At 37.5% G+C, this 20,625-nt stretch overlaps 1 protein-coding gene across 10 annotated transcripts in view; it reads left to right on the plus strand.

The window, feature by feature from the left end:
• Positions 1-20,625, plus strand: part of alk (ALK receptor tyrosine kinase) — a 507,671-nt gene that overhangs the window by 477,376 nt on the left and 9,670 nt on the right. For all 10 annotated transcript variants that reach the window (XM_057858937.1, XM_057858935.1, XM_057858936.1 and 7 more), the window contains 2 exons: positions 18,492-18,593; positions 19,750-19,884. In XM_057858937.1, the coding sequence (XP_057714920.1) occupies positions 18,492-18,593; positions 19,750-19,884 (237 nt within the window). The remainder of the gene's footprint in view (positions 1-18,491; positions 18,594-19,749; positions 19,885-20,625) is intronic.

A 20,625-nucleotide genomic window follows, 5' to 3' on the forward strand; every position in this document is an offset into this window, starting at 1 on the left:
CATAAAATAAGTTAACGTGCTGTATAACTTTCGTAACACATTCGTCCTGCAAGTTTGATAATAATCCTTTTTTTATTCTTGAGCTATCTTGACTTGAACACAAACAGACAGAGAAACAAATGTACAGAATGTAATACATAACCCTCCCCTCACTTACCGGCGGAGGTAATAACTATTGAACCTGTCATCCTAGCAGTCAATTTACACCATATATAGAGAAAATAAATCTATGCAGTATGAACCAGTTAGCTTATGTCAGTTGTTGGTGAACTGGAACCAATCCCAGCGGCAGTACACCAGTCAGCACATTAGTCATACAGTATGTATAGAACTCAACATTCACACTCATTCTATAAATTATTCATAATAATTGTAATATATGCCAGTAATCTAGCAAGCATCTTTTAATGGGGCAATATAACAACAAGCCTATTGCGTAGTCCTCCTTTGTTTGTTTTCTTGCAAACACTAACTTTGAAGTCCTACACCTCCGTCATTCCTGAACCGATCATCTTGAAACTTGGTAGCTATAAATTACTGTACAGTACATGGTTTGGGCCCGTATCTATCAATCCTGTATCAGGGCTGATTGATTAATGGCGGATTTATTGGTGCCTGTGTTGTCTTTTGGTTAAGAGTTAGCCAGTACAGTGTATCACAAAAGTGAGTACACCCCTCGCATTTTTGTAGATATTTAAGTATATCTTTTCATGGGACAACACTGACAAAATGACACTTTGACACAAAGAAAAGTAGTCTGTGTGCAGCTTATATGATAGAGTTAACTTATTTTCCCCTCAAAAAAACTCAAAATATAGCCATTAATATCCAAACCCCTGGCAACAAAGCATGTAGCATGCTGAGGCACATTTGTGCGTGTTTTAGTTACTGTATAATAACAGCAATGCTGACTAATAACATCAATCATGACATCAGATACAGAACATCAGTACTTAATAATTTTTTGGTTCTGGGATAGGGGAACGCTTCTATTGTGACTCATAAAGCAAAAAGTTCTCTGGCATTAGTGAAAAAATTATGCCAAGTAATACCTTCATGGAGAAATGAAATGCATTTGCATTGTGGGCCAGGGAACCATTGTGTTTGTAACTCAAACAGCAGAGAAAACATTCCTTTATCTGCATTTTCATCTGGATTTGGAACATTATTGAATGAGTTCCTTTTTGGCATACAGTATATGCCAGCCCTGTACAAAGTTTCATTTAATCCATTCCATATTTTCGTGGAATCTTGCTTGCTTTGTGCTTGGCCCAGTTGCAAAGTTCTCTGAAACAGACAAAAGTGAAGTACTGTAGTTTTGAATAATGCAAACAGGAAAACAAGAAAGTGTGTTTCATAGATTTCCTGGAGAATGGTTGAAAATCCTCGAGCTTCAGAGCAAAGTCTGGCTTGGTCCTGCTATGAGGATCTGAAAGAATGTCACATACTGCAGTACTTATCAGCTAGACCTGTGCTTCTCAATTATTTTCCGTTAAACCAGAAAGATGTAAACGTTTTGCCCACCCCCAATCCCCCCGAGCACTCTGCCGCCATTGTAAATAGTATCATTTGTCTATAAAATTATTATTATTATTATTATTATGAATACAGCTCTGCATAACATTGTGTTCCTTTTAATATTAAAGAAAAAATGTAATATAGATCAACTTACAATAAAGTATAACTTTATTAACATTGTTTTCTTTGTAACAGAAAAGACTTAAAGTGCGTAACTTTGCCTGAATTGAAAAAAAAGGCACATTCAAACTGTAAAAATACACTCAAGATATTGTACATTTTTTGTCCACTTAATACAGAAAAATAAAATTTAATGGAATCAACTACTAATAATAAATTTAAATTGATTAGCAACATTGATTAACAACAACAAAAATCAAGCAGCTTATCAATGTGATGGGGTCTAATATCTTTAAGTGACGTCTTAACTGATTTGGCGTCCTGGAAACATTTTAGCACAGTAAAGAGGCTGGTCTTTCCTCGTATCCACTTGGTTAAAAGTCAAAGCCAAAAGCCAAACGTTGCATACACTTTTTCATATTTCTTCGTCTTAGCTCTTCATATCTCCAGTGCTCTTTGCTGTGTGCACTTGTTTGGTTCAAAAATACTGTGGACACTCTGAAAATGAGAGCGCCACTGCCACCCATTGGGTGGATGTGAAATTACAGTTTATTCAACAGCAAAAAAGTATGTTCCCTGAGTGTCGCATTCAGTTTGTCAGATCGTGTTTTGTTACAGAGTCGGTTGTGGGAGTGTTCCCTACGTCTCACATGTAGCCAATACAACCTCATCAAGACTGTATTCAAGCCCCGGCGATCTGGGAAAAGGGTGCCGAGATATTAACTTGCTGGGCGCCATTCCACAGCTTGTACTCTCAAGTCTCGTGCATTTGCTATCTTATTTGTCTGCCGCCTGTGTTTTGAAATACTCTGCCTTGTGCAGGTATTTGAGTGTGTTTATTTTGTTGTCTTGCTGGCTGTCTGCCTACTGCTAAGGTTAGTATTATTTATCCCCGTCGACCTTCTGTCACAGACCCATTTTGTTATTCTCTCTTTTCAGTTATTCCTTGTACATTTGTTTGTATTTAATAAACCCTTGAACGCATCCTTCGGTTGTTGTCTGCTTTGAGGTCCAACCTTGTTTCTGCTGTCGCGGACCCTAACATCGAGGACACCTGCGCCACCCCAGGCATTGCTCTGTGCCCCCCTGGGGGGGGGGGGGGGGGGGGGGGGGGTGCCCCATTATGTGAGAAGTACTGAATTAGAAAAATTGTGGATTCTTCACTTCAGTTTAATGAGTTTTGAGTTAAAGGGGAAGTTCAGAATTTTTGACATAAGGCTTAATCTTCGAGTTAGCAGAGGTTTGATTAGTCAGTGGAGTTAATTTGAACAAATTTCTTGGAATTTGTTAGTTATTTGTTAGTCTCAGGGCTCTGGAGTAGCTAAGTTAGCTCTAGTCAATGGCTCCTGCTTAGCGTACGGATAAAAAAAACAACATACGCATGCATGGGAAAACCGATGACCCATGCAATTAATAGTGTTAGCTATGTTTTCCGGATAAATTTATTAAAACCAACCAGTGCATGTCAATAATTTTAGTTGTAACAGCAGCATTTGTAATCCAGTAGCTCTGCAGGGAACAGGCTGTTTGGGCAAGCAGGGCAGAGTGCTACCATATTTGTTTTTTCACTTCTGATTTTTTTTTGTGGGAATGAAAGGGACACCCAAGCAGACTGAGCACGAGTGGCCGAAGCACTCCTCTATATTGTGGTCGCATTGCACATCTAAAAAAAATGGTCAGGCAGTTTGGTGTGACATTGTTTTGGCCGCATGCATACAGTATTTCGAACAATGATCTTTGTTTTGAATTTATTTGACTATGTCAGATCTGTTAACCCTTTAACACCTAAGCCTATTTTGGCCGAATTTGCATGCCTTTGATGTTGCCTATATATTTCAAAGAAAAAACTGTTCACAATGGCCAAGTTGGGTCCCTTTATTCAGGATACCTTGAACTTCATGTCCAAACTGTTGTTTTCTTCACTGACCAACTTTAATCAACATTTTGGACCCAAAAAGACAAAAAAATCCCAAAAACCTTTTTTCAAAATTTGTAATGTTGAAGTCCCACTGACAACCAAACATGCTCGACCAACCGTTTTGAAGCTTGATAAAATTTATTTAACTTGCTAGGATAAACATTCAATAGAAAAAAATAAGATTGAATAGTTTTATGTTTGACAATTCAACACAAACAGCAGCTATGGTCATAGGCGTTTTTGGCCTTCACACATACTATGGTCAAAACATGTTATATACAGTGCAAAATAGTGAGAATTTTTTTAATATATATTATCCAACACAAAAAGGGTTTGGACGATATCTCTTTGTGAAGTTAGGTATTGTACCCTTCACCTTATCAAAGGTATATATGTACATGCAATCAAGCTTCTCGAACACACATCTATATGAAAATTGAAAAGATTCATAGTGAAGAAAAAATAACAAACATTGAAAAAAAAGTATTTTAAAAAATATTGACGAGTTCAATTCAATTTTTTTTAGGCATGCGACCCAATAAAGTTTTTTTTGCGCACTCAATAAAGTTTGTTTTTGAACATGTCACTAAGCTGCGTCACATACAACGTCACACAGCCTACTCATCCGCCGTTTGCGCGCCGCTGTCACTTCTACTTGCCGAGACGCCGACTGATCCGGGGAAAACAATGAAAAATACAGTTCATTCTATTCCTTGAGTTGATGAAATAATGCATTAGCTTGCGCTAAATTTAGTTTTCGATTCATTCTGCACGTTTCAAAGTCGCTAGCTCAATTCAACCGGCCGTTGTTTACTACACGTGTCTCCTTTCCCTTATTTGGCGCTTTGCTCGTCAATTTATTAAAAACGTTCACATTAGGTTCGTCCTTCTTGACATCACAATGGCCCTTGGGATATGTAGTCTTTTGTGCTGCTTTCGGTTTTGAAAAAAGGACAAGAAATGATGGAAATATGGAAATAGACACATGGTCCATGCAGCGTGTCAATGCATATTTATGAGTGCAATAAAACTATAAAACTCAAATGACATTATCTCCCGTTTTACTTGGTCGATTGACTTCAAATAAAAACTGTTGTGGACATCAACTTCCGTACTTTCAAACGAGAGCAACCAGGGGTACGTGGGTGACGTAATTACAGCGTTACGAGGCTTCAAAGATGATATGCGTAAACGTGTCGCATCCGACACGTTCGGTGTTAAAGGGTTAATATCATTTTTATTGGCATGCTAAGCAGACACAATTGACTCGTGCTAGCTTAGCCACTCCTGAGCCCTGAAATTAACTAACAACTAAACTGCACCGAATTTGATGAAATCAACTCCACCGACTAATTGATGATGATGATGATGAAGCTTTTTTATTTCGAGCATGCACCCACAAAAAAACAAAACACATACAGTATAATTCAACAAAAATAATTGCACTCGAAAGGGAGTGGGAAGAAGAAAAAACGTATTTTATCCCACCCCTGATCTCATTGTCCAGCATCCTTACTTTGTGGGATACTCCTGTCCACACAATGAAAACGAAGAAAAAGGGAAAACAGACAAAAACAACTAAACCAAGAGACAACCAACTAAACTCATTAACAATAATTTCAATATTTACACCAATTGACAAAAATAGCAACACACATTGTCAGCAAATGTCATTTTACTGTGACCAGACCATATTTTTACACAACAATTTAAATTTTGGGATATTTTGACACTGCTTGAAATGATTGTCTAAATTTTTACAGTTTCACTCCACATACAGACACACGAAATAAAATTAAAACTAATTAAAACCTAACTTGCTAACTCGAAAATTACGCCTATTGTGAAAAACTCTGAACTTCCCCTTTAAGATTTATAACATGTATATTACGATTTTTTTTCTTAGAGGTAGATAGCTAACTAATATTTCAAACTTTCCCCCCATATCTATTTTTCATTTATTTATTTGTTTTACTCTAAGAGCTTTGACACAGGTAAGGTCCATTGTGTAGTAGAGGTCCCCTTTGGGTGGAAGTGTACTTACATGCACTAACTGATATAAACAAAATGAAAAAAAAATCTTTCTAGCCTGAAAGTGCCCTTAAGTCAGACTCTATGAGAGGTGCATACTGTATAACTTACAAACCAACAAGCTTTTTGTACATCGTCCCTAATCTAGTCAACATCACCAAGATCAAACGCTTTAATCAATCCTTGTATTGCAGTTAAATGGCACTGACAAAATGAGCAAGATATGTAAAGCAATGAGGACCGCTGTCATGTGCATTTCAGAAAATTTCATATTTGTGCAGTCGCCATTGCAAAGAGAATTGTTTCCGTCTTTGAATTAATTAAATTGATCTAAAAGCTTCTTTGGTGCAGTATTCTTTGAGCTCAGAGCTCTGCGGTTTCACAAGAGGAGTAAATGCTTGCCTCCCACGCTGCTTCTTTAACTCCACCTGTAAAACATGTGAATCCAGAACACCACTTGCCAACCACAGAGATGAAATCTAAAAGCTTACACAACAACAGCAAAAAAGCACCGATGTGGAAATGGCTAATGCAACATAAAACTGTTATTGAGTTTAATCAAGTGATTTCGAATGATTTAATGGAAAAGCTTTGATTTTTCAAGATGTTGTGTATTTCGTTGTAGGAAATTACTTGAAAGACATATGTTTTGGGCAGCCATTTCCCCCTCAAGAGAAAAACATCTTAAAATGTTCCTTCTAAAAGGTTAGGCTGTCAAAGCCACTTTTAATGCATATTTGAGCAGCTTGGAGCAGCCAAGACATTTTGTTTTGATTTCTGTCACCTGTTGTTTTCTTTTCTTCGCATTCTGTCTTTTCTCAACATGCTCAGCAAATACATGTCTGAGAATTGCTCAGTGTAATTACACGCCTTGCCTTGCGTGATGAGAGGAGGAAAAGCTTTTCTTTTGACTTTCCCCAATAAAAGATTTGTTCACAAATTTGAAAATACGTTGGTTCTTTTACTGAGTGCAATTAAACCCGGTAGCAAGCTCATAACATTGTGAGCTACAATATGGTTTCATGTCTTGGAAGAGCACCACAGATGCAATATTTGCCCAAAAGAATGTTGATGGGGAAGTCAGAGGAGGGCAGAAGAAACTAAATTGCATATTTGTAGATCTAGAGAAAGTAAATGACAGACTACCCAGATAGAAACTGTGGTACTGCATGAGGAAGTCTGGAGTGGTAGAGGAGTACTTTAGAATAGTACGGGACATGTGCAACAGAGCCGAAGTGAGATGTGATAAAGATGTGATGTAGAATTTAATGGTGTTTTGGGGACTGCATAAGAATCAACTTTGAGTCCTTTCTTGTTTGCAGTAGTGATGGACTGGAATCCCCACGGACCACATAATGTTCGTAGATGACAATGTGATCTGCAGTGAAAGCAGGGAGCAGGTGGGGAAACATTTAGAAAGGTGGTGGCAGGTGTGGGAAAGGAGAGGATTGAAGATTTGTGGTTTCTTCTCTCGCATTCATCGACGCTTCTCATCCTCTGAGCCTCTTGCTGCTATCCGTTCAAATTAGAAATCACAGACTACTGTACAATGAGAGTACATCAAACTTCCATGTGGCATATTAAAACTGTTTCAGCCTTTAAAGACACTCAGATGTACCGTTCTCTGTATCTAAGCAGCTAAACAGGACAGGTTTCAAACAAAGAAAGAAAAAGAAACTAAATCATGGATTTGTTCAATTGGTCCAATAATGCAATTGACTAAGGCTGCAGCTATCGATTATTTAAGTAATCAATTAATTTATCAACTAGTTAGTTCGAATAGTCAAGTAATCGGATTAGGAACATTTAATGCGTTGCAGAATAAATTTTAGGAGATACAAAACAAAGGCTTGCTGAGATTACACTTTCAAAAGAGCATTAAATCCAAATGCAAAATAGAATACGCAAATGTTTTTTCAAACGAAGCAGAATTGTACTTTCATTTCACAAGAGCAATAATTTAAAATGTAAAATTAAAATACCTGAACGGTATAAAAACATTAATAAATGAGGACTGAAGTACAACAACAAAACAATTGGCTAACTTGCATAGCAAGAGTCCACTAGCTTAAATGCTATAAAATGCCAACTTTTTTTTTTTTTTGCAATGCTCTTAACAAATCGTTCAAACAAATTGCCACAAAAAAAAAACTGCTAAATATACCTCTAAACTAAATTACGAATGCATAAACAATCATATTAGCTCAAACCAAAACTTACAACCTTGTATTGGTCTTAACAGGGAGCAGCTGGATCCAGCTATGTTAAATGAGTTATGTCATGTTCACTGTTGTCACTAGAGGGCAGTATATCTACGCAAATCAATAAAACTAAATGGAAACACTTTCAAAAAAAGCCATTACACCACTGTAGTTAAATGAATCCCCAAAGTAGCTAAATTTGATTCGAAGCTTTTCTCCAATCGAATTACTTGAGTTAATAGATTAATCGTTGCAGCACTACAAATTACCAAACTTCTTGACGTGAGTAGCAGCCTGCCTCAACAGATCTCCTTCTGGTGGGGTCGTAAAAATGTATATATAACTGTTTTTATGTAAGGAAATTCTGCTGATTGGTGCTAGCAGATAGTTCTGTTCTATCGTGAATGGTCAATGGTTTGGACACATCCAGGGGAGAGATTGTGAGTATACAGTATTGGTAAATGGGTTCTGAGGATGGTGCGATCAGGGAGGGAGACCAAAGCGAAGGCAGACGGCTTTGGTTATGGAAAACATGAGGGCAGTTGATGTCTGAGAGGAAGATGCAGAAGATAAGTTGGAAAAGGATGACATACAATGGAGTCCAAACAGGACAAGCCAAAAACGGCATTCCCAGCCCATTAAAACCACTGCCCATTCCCAACTCACAATTTTAAAAATTAGGACTATATAATGTATGCACTCAATAGCTGCTTTTTTGTAGCCCTAGACCCATTATGCCCTTTCCGTAATCAGACAAGTTCAGGCTTTCTCAGAGTTAAAGTGATCCTCTAACTTAAATACATGTAGGCTCTAATAAACCATAATTGTTCTCTTGTACTAAAATATGTTGTTAGAAACACATAAAATGTTAAATCAATGGCAATATTTTATAATATTTAGTCCATATTTTGACCGTTAGTTGGCGCCATGGTTTCCAGGCTCGCAGTGATGACGTAAATGGTATCTTTCCAAATGTGTAGCGTGTTAAACAATTGCTTATTGCTGCCTAAACTCGCAAAGTAAAATGCCACGATGTGCTGCTTTTGGATGCAATTTCCAGTCAAATGGAAACAAGGGGAGTAAAGTGAGTGGTCAAGGTGGAATTATTATTTTTAGTGAATAAATGTGCATAAGTGGAAGCTTCTTCCCCTTTTTGGTCCCTGTATGCACGTACCCTACCCACCACGCGTTACAACTGGCGCCCGAACATTTTTCCCGGATCCTCAGTCAAGTAAGGGATCCGTCTATTTCCTGGATCCGACGGTCCCACCACATCTGTAATATTTGTTTTGGATCTGTCCATTTTTTTGATTTGTCAGTCCCACAGCGGCTTTTCGGATCAATCTATTTTGTGGAATCGACAGCTGCGAGATTGCCATGGGATCGGTCTAATTCCTGGATCTTCGAATGAGTTAAAAAACGCGGATTTGGATTACTATTGCTATCTCTTGTTGACTATTGTTCGTGGGAGTTTTCCCCAAATCATACTAAATAATTAAAGCACTGTGGCACGCTACAGTGACGACAGTGACTCTGACGTGGACCTCACAACAATGTTTGAGTTCGTCAGGGAACGCGTGTTTGCTTGCTCCTGAGCTCCCGAATGAAGAGTGGTCAAGGTGGAAATATTATTTTTTTGTGAATAAATGTGCATAGTGGAAGCTTCTCCCCTTTTTTGGTACTTTTATACACGTATCCTAGCTACCATGTGTTACAATGTACAAGACATGGATTACACAAGGTGTGCTCTTTGGCCTGTACTGTATGTAAAGCACACGACAGCTCTGAATGCTAACAATCTACATAACTATATAAGCTACACTTTGATTTGCACAGCTTTTGGCCACGTTTACACGACAATGGTTTTACGCAATAACGCAAAAGTAACATTTTTTCCGTTATTTTAAATTCCGCGTTTATACGACCATTATGTGTGCGGAAAACTGTGAGCGCATCGAAGCGCAAATGAAACCTCCAATTTACCAATGTAGTATGCATTCCAAATGTGTAGGTGGCAGCACCAAATTTTTTTCAAATTTTGTGTTTTCAGCCACCTAAAACGCTCTCTGGAAAAGTTTTTGTGTTGTCACTCCCATTGCCGTTGTTGTGTAAACGGCCCCTTAATGTGCAGTCGATCATCTTGTTTATTTTCTGTTTCTATGTGTTCTGTGTGTTTTGGGTTGATCAGAAGTGATTTGTTTCCATGCCAGCTATAGACAAACACCTATAGAAACAGCACCGTTTTTAAAGAAAAAAATATGTTTAGATATACAATTTAAAAGCCTTAAGCATTTTTTATTTATACGCTCATTTGTTGTGTAAATCATTCACTGCTATGGACAGCAATAGACATAGAAATCCATTAAAACTGGGAGGGGTAGCAGCACTGCCATGTTAAATGAATTAATGGGATGTAGATGTGACTCAGTCCATTGCATGTGTACTGTGTTAAAAAAATTCGGTTGGCTCTCTGCGTCAGTGACAAAGTGAGTAGCGACACAGAAGTATACTTTAAGTGCCTTGTTACCATTAGCTTTTACTAAATGCATCAGAAGGTGTTATTAGAGTGTTTTAAGTAATGTTAAATAGTTAAAGTTACCGTGTATTAATTTCTTAATTTCAAGTCATACAATGTCCCTGCCAACCCCTGCACACTCCCACTCTAACACACACACTGAATGAATTATGAGTTGTTGTTTTTTTAACCCTTACAGGGCACTCATTTAACTCACTGGCTGCTATTGACAGCGCCAGATGTCCAATCCATTTAGACTGGGTGGTCAAAATGGACTTGACATCTAGTACCGTCAATGGCACTGAACGATACGCACACTGTAAAAAAATTCTGTGTAAAATAATGGTAAAGAGTTGGCAGCAGGGTTGCCATTTATATACAGTTATTTTACAGTCTTGGTAATGTAAAAATGTTTCACAGTAATAGTCCGTAATCCAAAAAACTGTTGATTCCTGTCTTTCTAGAAAATATAGTAAAAGTCTGTCAGCAGGATTGCCATTACCAGACTGTTATTTTTCAGTCTTGGTAATGTAAACATGTTTAACAGTAGTAGTCTGTAATCCAGGAAAACTGTATATTCCTGTATTACTAGAATTCACAGTAAAGAGCAGGCAACTGAGGAGCTGCAGTATGCTGTTTTTAACGATATACTGTTTTAACGGTATTATTTGGCAAAATGACTTTACAGTCTATGGATGCATATATTTCCGTCTAGTACAGAATACTGATTTCAGGTGCGAAACAGAACAGGTTTTATGTCATCGTGTTGGCAGGCAGTCAAAACGGACAGGAACTAGAGAGATGGTGCAGTCGGGTCGTGTAGGTCAGGCTGAGCAGGCTGGAGATCTGGCGTAATCGGGTCAAGCAGGAGAGGTTTAGCTCAATGGAGAGCTTTCATAGTCTGGTCAAGCAGGACAGGCTGAGCAAGTTGATTGGGCTGGAACTCTGGCGTAGTCGGGTCAAGCAGGACAGTCTGGGTCAGAAGTGGTGATCAGTCAAGGACAAACGAAGAGCAGGGGTGTGCTGAATTGTTGACAAACTGATACTGTTGGCAGGCCGTGCCCTAAATGTACAGCTGGTAACAAGTTGCTGGTGGCGGTAATTAGGAGTGATGAAAGATGAATTCCCTGATAGGTGGAGTGGCAGCAGGCTAAAGGCCGATTTATGCTTTTGTGGCCATGTCTACACCTAGCAGGGTTTTCTAAAACCGAGGATCCTGCCCTAATACGTCGGGAAAAAAATAATTACGTCCACACCTGCAGGTTTGTAAAAAAAGTAAAAATAAAAAATCTTCCACAGCCAACCACATTCATTCATTTTTAAGTACATTCATAACAATACGCGAAAAATAATTGTCCATACTACCCCCATTCTCTGCATTGGTTCTTTAATATGAAGAAGCAAGAGTTTGTTTAAAAAAAGAAGCAAAAAAACACCTGTCTAATTTACTCCAAATGTAAACATTGGCCTCATGTGTGACGTGGGGACAAAGTTTGTCGCAGCCAGTGACGTTTCCACAGTAATTCACCGCCAATCCACTAGATAGGTGTGGCTTTGTCTTTGTATGGTTGTGGGGGACTCTTGTCGAATTCCTTTAATTTTCCTCAGGTCATTGACAGAAATGGCAATGGAGATTGAACGTGTGTATCTGCAGCTGCAGCTAATCAATATTAAACAACAAATGTTGTCAATACAAATGTTGAAGCGTAGGCGACACAGAAGTTTTTGCGAATGTTTGAAAATGGTGTTGTTGTGCTGAACCGGAAACAACGTTCTGAGCAGACCAATCACATTCCTCGATGTTCACCTCATGCGCGTTGACGTGATGTGTATTCAGGACTTTTTGGAGGTGCACGTCAGGCTATCGCACAGAGTTGTAATCGGGTCTGCGTTAACGGCGTAGGTCCGCCGTCAGCGCTACGCAGAAGCATAAATCAGCCTTCAGGGTGATGGAGTACTATAATTAGTGGAAAAGGGCCAGTTTAGATCAGAGTGGGGATACAACAAGAAACATATACAATATGAGTAGAATACAATGGAGGCGACGTCAAATAAGATGATAATATAGCCTATAGGCCAACAAAACATCCAGTCTGGTGTTTGCGTCGATGTGATTGTGTTGTTGTCTGAGGCTCAACTCCCATACATCATCCGCTACAGATAACGCTAATGCATTTAGCTAACATATGCGACGTCAAAATTTAAAACTACTAACATAATGAAAACATAAACATAATGTATTAAATAATTAATTATATAAATAGAGAAATAATTAAAAATAAATTTTATCGAATTATAACTCCACTGTTGGATACATATGAGACACTCGCATTTTGCCTTTTCAAACACTCACCGGCAAACACCTTTTATTTATTTCCAAAACATTCACTCAGCAGCATCTTTTGCAAAACAATACAAAACAGCCCTCTACTGGCACTCCAGACGAATAAACATCAATATTATATATCGCCATCCAGCCATCCTTTGAACTCTAGATTAATATAAAATATTTTAGGTAATATGAGTAAGACTTAATTAACTTACCGTTTATAAATTGGTACACATAAATCCCAATATAAGTTAAAGAACAAGCACTGAAGAGCTGCATATCTCATCTAACGTCATCCTCTGAAGAGTCTCCAACATCCAAATTATGGGTAATTAGGTCCTCCAGGATTTGATGGCAAATTATTTGCGGTGTCTAGTTATTTTAATTTAAATTGGCCAAAACCTTGTCTATATTGCCACAATGTAAAAGATGTCAGATTTCTGACCATGCTCCAATCTTCTAGTCAAAACTCAGTTTCCAAAAAATACTGCAGTGTCATGTAATTGAAACATTAACATAGCATTTACAGCATTTGTTTTGTTTCTTGAATGTTGGTAACCCACAATGCATTGCTAACTACCCGCAATACATTGCTAACTACAATATCAAACTGTTTAACACAAAAAAGGTATTTTAGTGTTCGACATTGGCTGTAAATTTTTGTCATGGCCAATTCTTCCGGTTTAAATGAATTGGACATTTATCACCGTCAATGGCATGCAATAAGTAAAATACTATGAAGAAAAATCTAATTTAGAGTGTTACTCTGACTCTTAACCGGGGTGTATTTTTGTTTTTATTCATTTTAATTTCATTAATTTAGCTTTTTTTTATCATTCCATTAAGTTATAAATGTATTTATATTCATTCATCTTCTATACCGCTTATCCTCACAAGGGTGCCAGTGGTGCTGGAGGCTTTTCCAGCAAACTGTGGGCGGGGTACACAAGGCAATTGCAGAAATGTTTTCATGATATACTTGCAGTATGGCCTAGCGTCGCCGGGCAGGCTACTTCTGCTGGACTGTTGGGGAAATATGAGAGAAAACTCAAGAGAGAGAGCATAGTGCGGTTCCTGGACGCTCATTTTGTAGGGATGAGCACTGCCAAAGCCCTAGCTGGTTTCAGCTCCTTTGTGCAAGGAAGAACAGGGTGAGCACTGCCAGAGACCTACAAGCAGGTCATTTTGTAGAGCTCAAGCAGTGCTCATCCTGTTCCTCCTTGCTCAAAAGAGCCGATACCGATCCTGCTGAGGTTTTAAGGACCTTCTACGGCCCTGTCCAGCTCTGCTGGAGTAGTCGGTCTCCTTGAATGTCCTCCATGCTTTTGAAGCTGTGGTTTGAGACACAGTAAACCGTCTTGTAATAGGACATATTGATGTGCCATCCTGGAGGAGTTTGACTACTTGTGCAACCTACTGCACCATGCTCTCAACACAGATTTTTATCCAAGCCAAATGAAAAAGTCCAGTAGTACAAGGTCAGTCAGTAAAAATGTAGCCAAAATAGACTAGGAGAGAAAAAAAAGTATCAGTGGCCACAACCTGGAAAACCTGTTGTTGATTTTATTAACTCATTCACTCCCAGCCATATTCACCAGAGCAAGGCCCTTCACTCCCGGCCGTTTTACTGGATTTTGACTGATTTTGCAAGGCCCACAGAAAATTCTGTTCTATTGCTATATAAACATGGAAGCCACCAAAAAAAGATTAGACTCTCTTCTTTTAGCAGAAAATAGCTTAGTTTGAGCAATTTTCCAATTTCTGATGAAAAAAATGGAGAAATTGTCATTTTTGTGAAAGCATACATTTCAAACATAACTTTTGACTTATACACAGCTATTTTTTGCTTTAGTTACATCCCAAACATCTGAATAATGTTTTCCTTTTACAAAATAAGATAAACAACGAGACAAATAGAGCTTTTGATAGCAAAGTAACAATTTATTAACACATAACTAACGTAACGAGCAACGTCACTCTGGCGCGCCGAAAGTCGTCTCCACAACAACACAGATGCCGAACGGGAGAGCCGAGAATATGTTCCAATCCGCGGTAAAATCAGTTTTAAATTACCAAAAACTCATCGACACAAGTCATTGACAACAGTCTGTCTCGCACTAGCCATGTTGAATAAACTTTTCCATTCTCCGCTTACACTAGTTACTTGTCGCATTATCAACGTCATGTCTGCCCATCGCTGTTTGGTCCACTCCGCTGTCTGTTTGCTGTGGCTTGCTCCGCCCTGGGAATTTGAACAGCCAGACGGTCGCCAGACTCAATCGCTGGAACAGCGGTGAGTCTGGTATACCAGGCAAGGTTGTTCTGCTTGGTCGTCCGCCGCCTGGCATCCATTCGGTCATCTTCCGCCGGCGCTCGGCTGTGCGGCTTGGCCGTTCGTTGCAATTGAGTCGGGTTGCAGGTCTTACCAAATGCGCTGCTGCCCTCCAGTGGCCAGTTTTATTGCTTTAAAATGGACTTTCAGCTTTGTGCTTTGGAGCTAAATTGAATCACGACCCAGAGATGTGGTTTTTTTTGGGGGGGGGGGGGGGACATAAAAGACGTATAAATACGTCTCTGGGACTCTGAAACAATTAAAAATAAAACGTATTTATATGTTTTGGGGAGCAAATGAGTGAACAACAAAGCAGCCGAAACTGATTGACAACCACATTTGTAGGTTTAATAAAAGCCAAATTAAGTAAAGAAACAAAAAAATATATATACTTTTGAAAAGTACATATAATGCCATTCGATTTCTTTAGCTTTTAAAAATTAAATCAGTCAAATGGCATGGATAGAATCCTGACACACCATCAAGCCCAGTATAAACCAAATGTTTTCAACTCACAACTGCCTGACTGCATTGAAACACACTCTCTCAAAGGCAAAGAGTTACAGTCATTTGGGTTGTAACACCCTCATTTTCGTCTTGCAAGGTTTACGCTGAAGGGTAGACGAACTGTCAGTCACATGGTTTCACTGAAAGGGGATGAATTCAGTTGGGTATGTAACTTATTTCGAACCACGCTAGGTTCCACTCACCAACATCTTCAGGGAACCTCAATACTTCTCTTCACAACCACATGTGTACACTTTTGGCTTCATTAAATCCACAGTCCTGTCTCTTGTAATGCGCATGTGGACTGCCCAATTTGGCTCTGTTTATCCTGCGAGTCGATGACACAACCATCATTATGTCAAAAACAATATGTTAAAACTAACTGACAGTCATGAGATCGTTGACTCAGCTGAGCCTGTAATTGAAAACCTTTGGTGTATATTTAGTTTTTCTCAGATCAGAACTGAAATTCTCAAAACTACTTGTTCAATTTCCGTAACATCGGGTCACTTTTACACATCAAAAAAACAGTTTCTAGTTTATTTCAACAAGTTGCAAATGCATTAGTACATCCATGCAAATGATTCTGTATAATTCTCTGATGTTTCCAACATTATCTATTGCTTATGTCACATTGCTCAACACCCCCCCCCCCCCACACACACACACACAATGTTTAGGCCTTAGTTTATTGCAAAAGTCTTTACATGCAAAATGGCTGAACATGCTGTCATAATTTGTCAAGCATATTTCTTGAATTTTTCATTGCTATTTTCTAAATCTGCCCTGAAGTGGTAATTTGCTACCAGGTGAATCATGACTTCTTCTACTGAAGAGACCCCAAAGCGTTATGTTAACTATAAAATCTTTTTTGTTATTATTTTGGAGGGGAAGGGGGGTAGAGAATTCTTATTTTTGTATTTATCTATTTATTCATTCATTTATTTGCTTAGCATATTAGTGTTAAATTGTCAGGTGATTTGTTCACATAAAATGTTAGGAATTTAAATATTAATATTTATTATTATTATTATTATTTTTCATATTTTTAAAAAATCGTTTTGATACGAATCGTATTGTGAGTTTCGGTATTGTTACAGCCCCAATATACAGTATGTATAGTGTATATACGTATATATAGGGCAGAAAACACTTCGGCCAAATTTCAAAACTGTCGGATATGCACGTGTGATACATCATTGGAAAGCTTAAAATCTCACTTTTCTGGGGGAAGAAAACATTTGAACATGGGCATTTAAAAAAAAAAGTTTAAAAAAAAAAGTAAACAGCGAAACCCTAACTGGAGGTGAGAGCATAAGAGAGCGTAATTAAAGACGCCATGATTTTAACGAGATATTATCACGTACTTACCTTGTTTCAATCCAAAAACTCCATGTAACATGTATCACCAAGTGTCAAGACACAGCTGTGAATGGCCACTGCTGGACTTTTTGGGGATTTTATGAGTGAAACACGGTAATATAACAAGGGTCGCAATGCAGAAATCGCAGACATCAAGGAGTGGTCGAGATTTTGTTTTTCCAATATTTCCCTTTTTTTTTGTTTTTTCATTGTTTGGATCGATTATTTATCATCTAAAATATCAGGGAAAATGTGACAGTAACATAAAAATACAATTAAGTGTTTGTTATGAGGTAGATATCCGTAACCTATTTACAGACAAAAATTTTTTTTCATTGTAACGTAATTTGTTTAAAAGTTTAAAATTTGCGAGTGAATAATTTTATAAAGTTTTATTTTTATTTTTTTTTTTTCTTAAAGAAACATTAGACATGGATAATGATTCTAAGTTAAAAATGACAGACATTTTAAATAATAAATATAATTACTAACCTTCTTTTTATGGCTGGGTTGAAAGAAAAGCGGTTTCGCGGTGTCTGTAAATGGGGGTCTCCAAGGTAAAATGGACAAATTAAAAAGAGTTCGGGGCATAATGCGCCATGAAACTGCTCTGGCAGCATATAGACATATTGTTCTATCAAACACAACAGTTCTTTTGGCGAAAAACTGGCGTACTGTATATTAGGGCTGTAACAATACAGAAACTCACAATACGATTCGTATCAAAACGATTTTTTTAAAATATGAAAAATGATCATAAATATTAATATTTAAATTCCTAACATTTTATGTGAACAAATCACCTGACAATTTAACACTAATATGCTAAATGAATGAATAAATAGATAAATAGTTAATTTCAAAGAGGGGCGCAAGAGCAGAAACTGCTTTTTTAGACTTGTCTGTGTTTTCCGCCATATATATTATATAGTTTGTACATCAACTGTATTATACAGTTTGTGTTTTTAGTATGTATATGCACTTTTGACGACAAATTGACTCGATAAAGCAAAATGATGAAGGGTCATCGTACTTTCATTCATTATTATAGTTTTCTGATGTTCATCACAATTACCACTCAGTCCAGAGCCGAGAATTGTGCTGTAAACCCTTGAGGTAGCATATTTCAATCTGGGTGTGATGTGTCCATTCTTCTCAGAGGACACTTAAGACAGAAGTTGTTCATTCGTTCCAACATTAAGATACTGACTGCCATTGACGTCAGCAAGTGGTAAACCCATTTAAAGAGTTCAAATTTAGTTTTTAAGAACCACTATTGAACCTCTGTTACCATTAATGGCAGTGAATGAGTTTTTCAATTATGTATTGTATCTCCACCAACAATGACATCATTAAATATGGCTCGGTTGCAGCCCATAGAAAAATACAATAAAACTCTAACCTGTTTACATTGATTGAGCAGTCTTAGTGTGTCCCTCACACCAAACCCAAAATGCATTTGAATAAAAGCTCAGATACACCCACTGACAGCACAAAATTAAACATTCATGTCAAGGTTCTCTTATCCTTCCGTTTCAGGCTGTTGCCATGGCAATGCTAAAGCAAATTAATGCTGGCATTCATTGTATTATTATTCTGATGTCTTTTCTCGTTGGATGAATGTCTGTGCCTGCGTGTACGTGCATGAATGTGTGTAGAGCAAGTTATTACAGGAAAGGTGGCCGTGCTATGCTCCCAGTAAAGTGGATGCCACCTGAAGCTTTCATGGAGGGCATCTTCACATCAAAAACAGACACATGGTGAGCACCCCATCATCCATCCCACAAGTTTTAAACTGATGGCACAGGGGCCAGATCCGGCCCACCACATAATTTTGTAGGGCTCACGAAAGTAAATGTCTTTTTTTTTTTTTTTTTTTTTACTAAAATAAAATCTATATAAAACTGCGCCCTTTACTTTTTATTTATTTATTTATTTTATTTATTTATTTATTTATTTTTGCCAAAATAAAATATACCGTAAATAAAATTTCTATAGTCCATAAATCTGACGATGTTCACTGTTTGTTTCTTTTTTACCTAAATCAATAAAAAATATTTCATAACAAAAATAATACAAATATTTACCGTGGGTTTTCTTTTTCTGATTTTTTCCTAATTAAATCCTCAAATTAAAAAAGAGAATGTATATTGTTTTTTTTTCTTTTTTTTTTTTTTGCTGTTAAAATGTAAATGAATAACTTGTATGTTTTTGTTTTTAAATTTTTTAAATTGATTTTTGAATCAATGTAAAAGAAAAGTTATTATTTTCCTTTTTATTAGTTTATTTAAAACAATATGAATGAATAAAGCATTTTTAAATACAATATATAAATAGAGGGAAAAAGAAAATATTTCCTTTTTTTTAATTAAAAAAAACAAAATTATGAAAAAAAAGATTTTTTACTGATACAAAATGTTGCCATGAAGAGGCTTGGAAAAGAGGATTTGGACAATTTTGAGGTCAACAAAATCTCTAAACCATTCATAAACCTAAAAATAGATGTAAATTCATTTTCTAATTGCTTAGTTTGTGATTAGTCAGTTATTCGTGACGGTGTTAGTTTACCTGCCATTGACAAGACTTTTTGAGTTCATCAAAAATCATTGGACGTCTCACGCCGTCAATGGCAGCCAAATGAGTTTGAGAATATTTACTGTATATTGGTTGGCTGACATAATGGCCATCGGAAAGAAACCATATTTGTTTTGTTTTTTTATTAGATTTACGTGTGTTCTCTCTATCCTTGCAATTCTCTGTCCTTCAGCCTGCACAACTCAGATGCATATATATATTATTAATTCTTTGTCTTGACTCTTCAAATGCGAATCCCCTCTCGTCCTTCACAGCCTTAGTTTTGATATATGACTAGATTGTCCTTCCCACTCTTGTTTCCTTTTTCTCCATGTTTGGCAGGTCATTTGGGGTTCTGCTATGGGAAATCTTCTCACTAGGCTACATGCCTTATCCAAGTCGCAGTAATCAAGAAGTACTGGACTTTGTAACCAACGGTGGAAGAATGGACCCACCCAAAAATTGCCCTGGGCCAGTGTATGTAAAATATAAACATGCATGCAATCATACCGTATAAGTAAATACATTATTTTGAGAAGCCCAACAAAGCAACTTCAGAGTTCTTAACCAATGAAAATTGTTTAGAGTGAGACTCCGTGTGGTTGTGTGTGCGTGAGCACATGCTTGGGTGAGTCACAGGCCAAATTAACTACCGATAGGTTATGTAACGTTAGCGGGGCATCAATTTCCTCAACAACTTAGTAAACATAAACGTCAAATTACTCACCTTACATCCGATACAATAGAGCTAGGCACAGAAGTCCCCTGATGCAAGATGGCCGACACTTACTTACACCCAGACTCCTCCATCTTGCCTTATACAGTGGTACATACAACGTTTATTCGTTCCAGGACCTTGTCTGTAAGTCGAAATGGTCGTATGTCGAGCAGGATTTTCCCATAGGAATACATTAAAATTCCATTAATTCGTTCCACAGCCCGAAAACCTACACTAAATCCTTAATAATTTCTGCTGATACCATTGCAAATAGCAATTACACAGATCAAAACAAATAAATTATTATTTAAAATCCGATCCCGATCGTTTTAGTTTGGGTATCTGCCGATCGCGATATTTCCCGATCCGATTGCTTTTTTTTTTTTTTTTTTTTTTTTTGCTCCCGATTCAATTCCAATCATTCCCGATAATTTTTCCCGATCATATACATTTTGGCAATGCATTAAGAAAAAAATGAATAAAACTCGGACGAATATATA

Source organism: Corythoichthys intestinalis, chromosome 15 (genome assembly GCF_030265065.1).
Source record: "Corythoichthys intestinalis isolate RoL2023-P3 chromosome 15, ASM3026506v1, whole genome shotgun sequence".
Taxonomy (NCBI): domain Eukaryota; kingdom Metazoa; phylum Chordata; class Actinopteri; order Syngnathiformes; family Syngnathidae; genus Corythoichthys; species Corythoichthys intestinalis.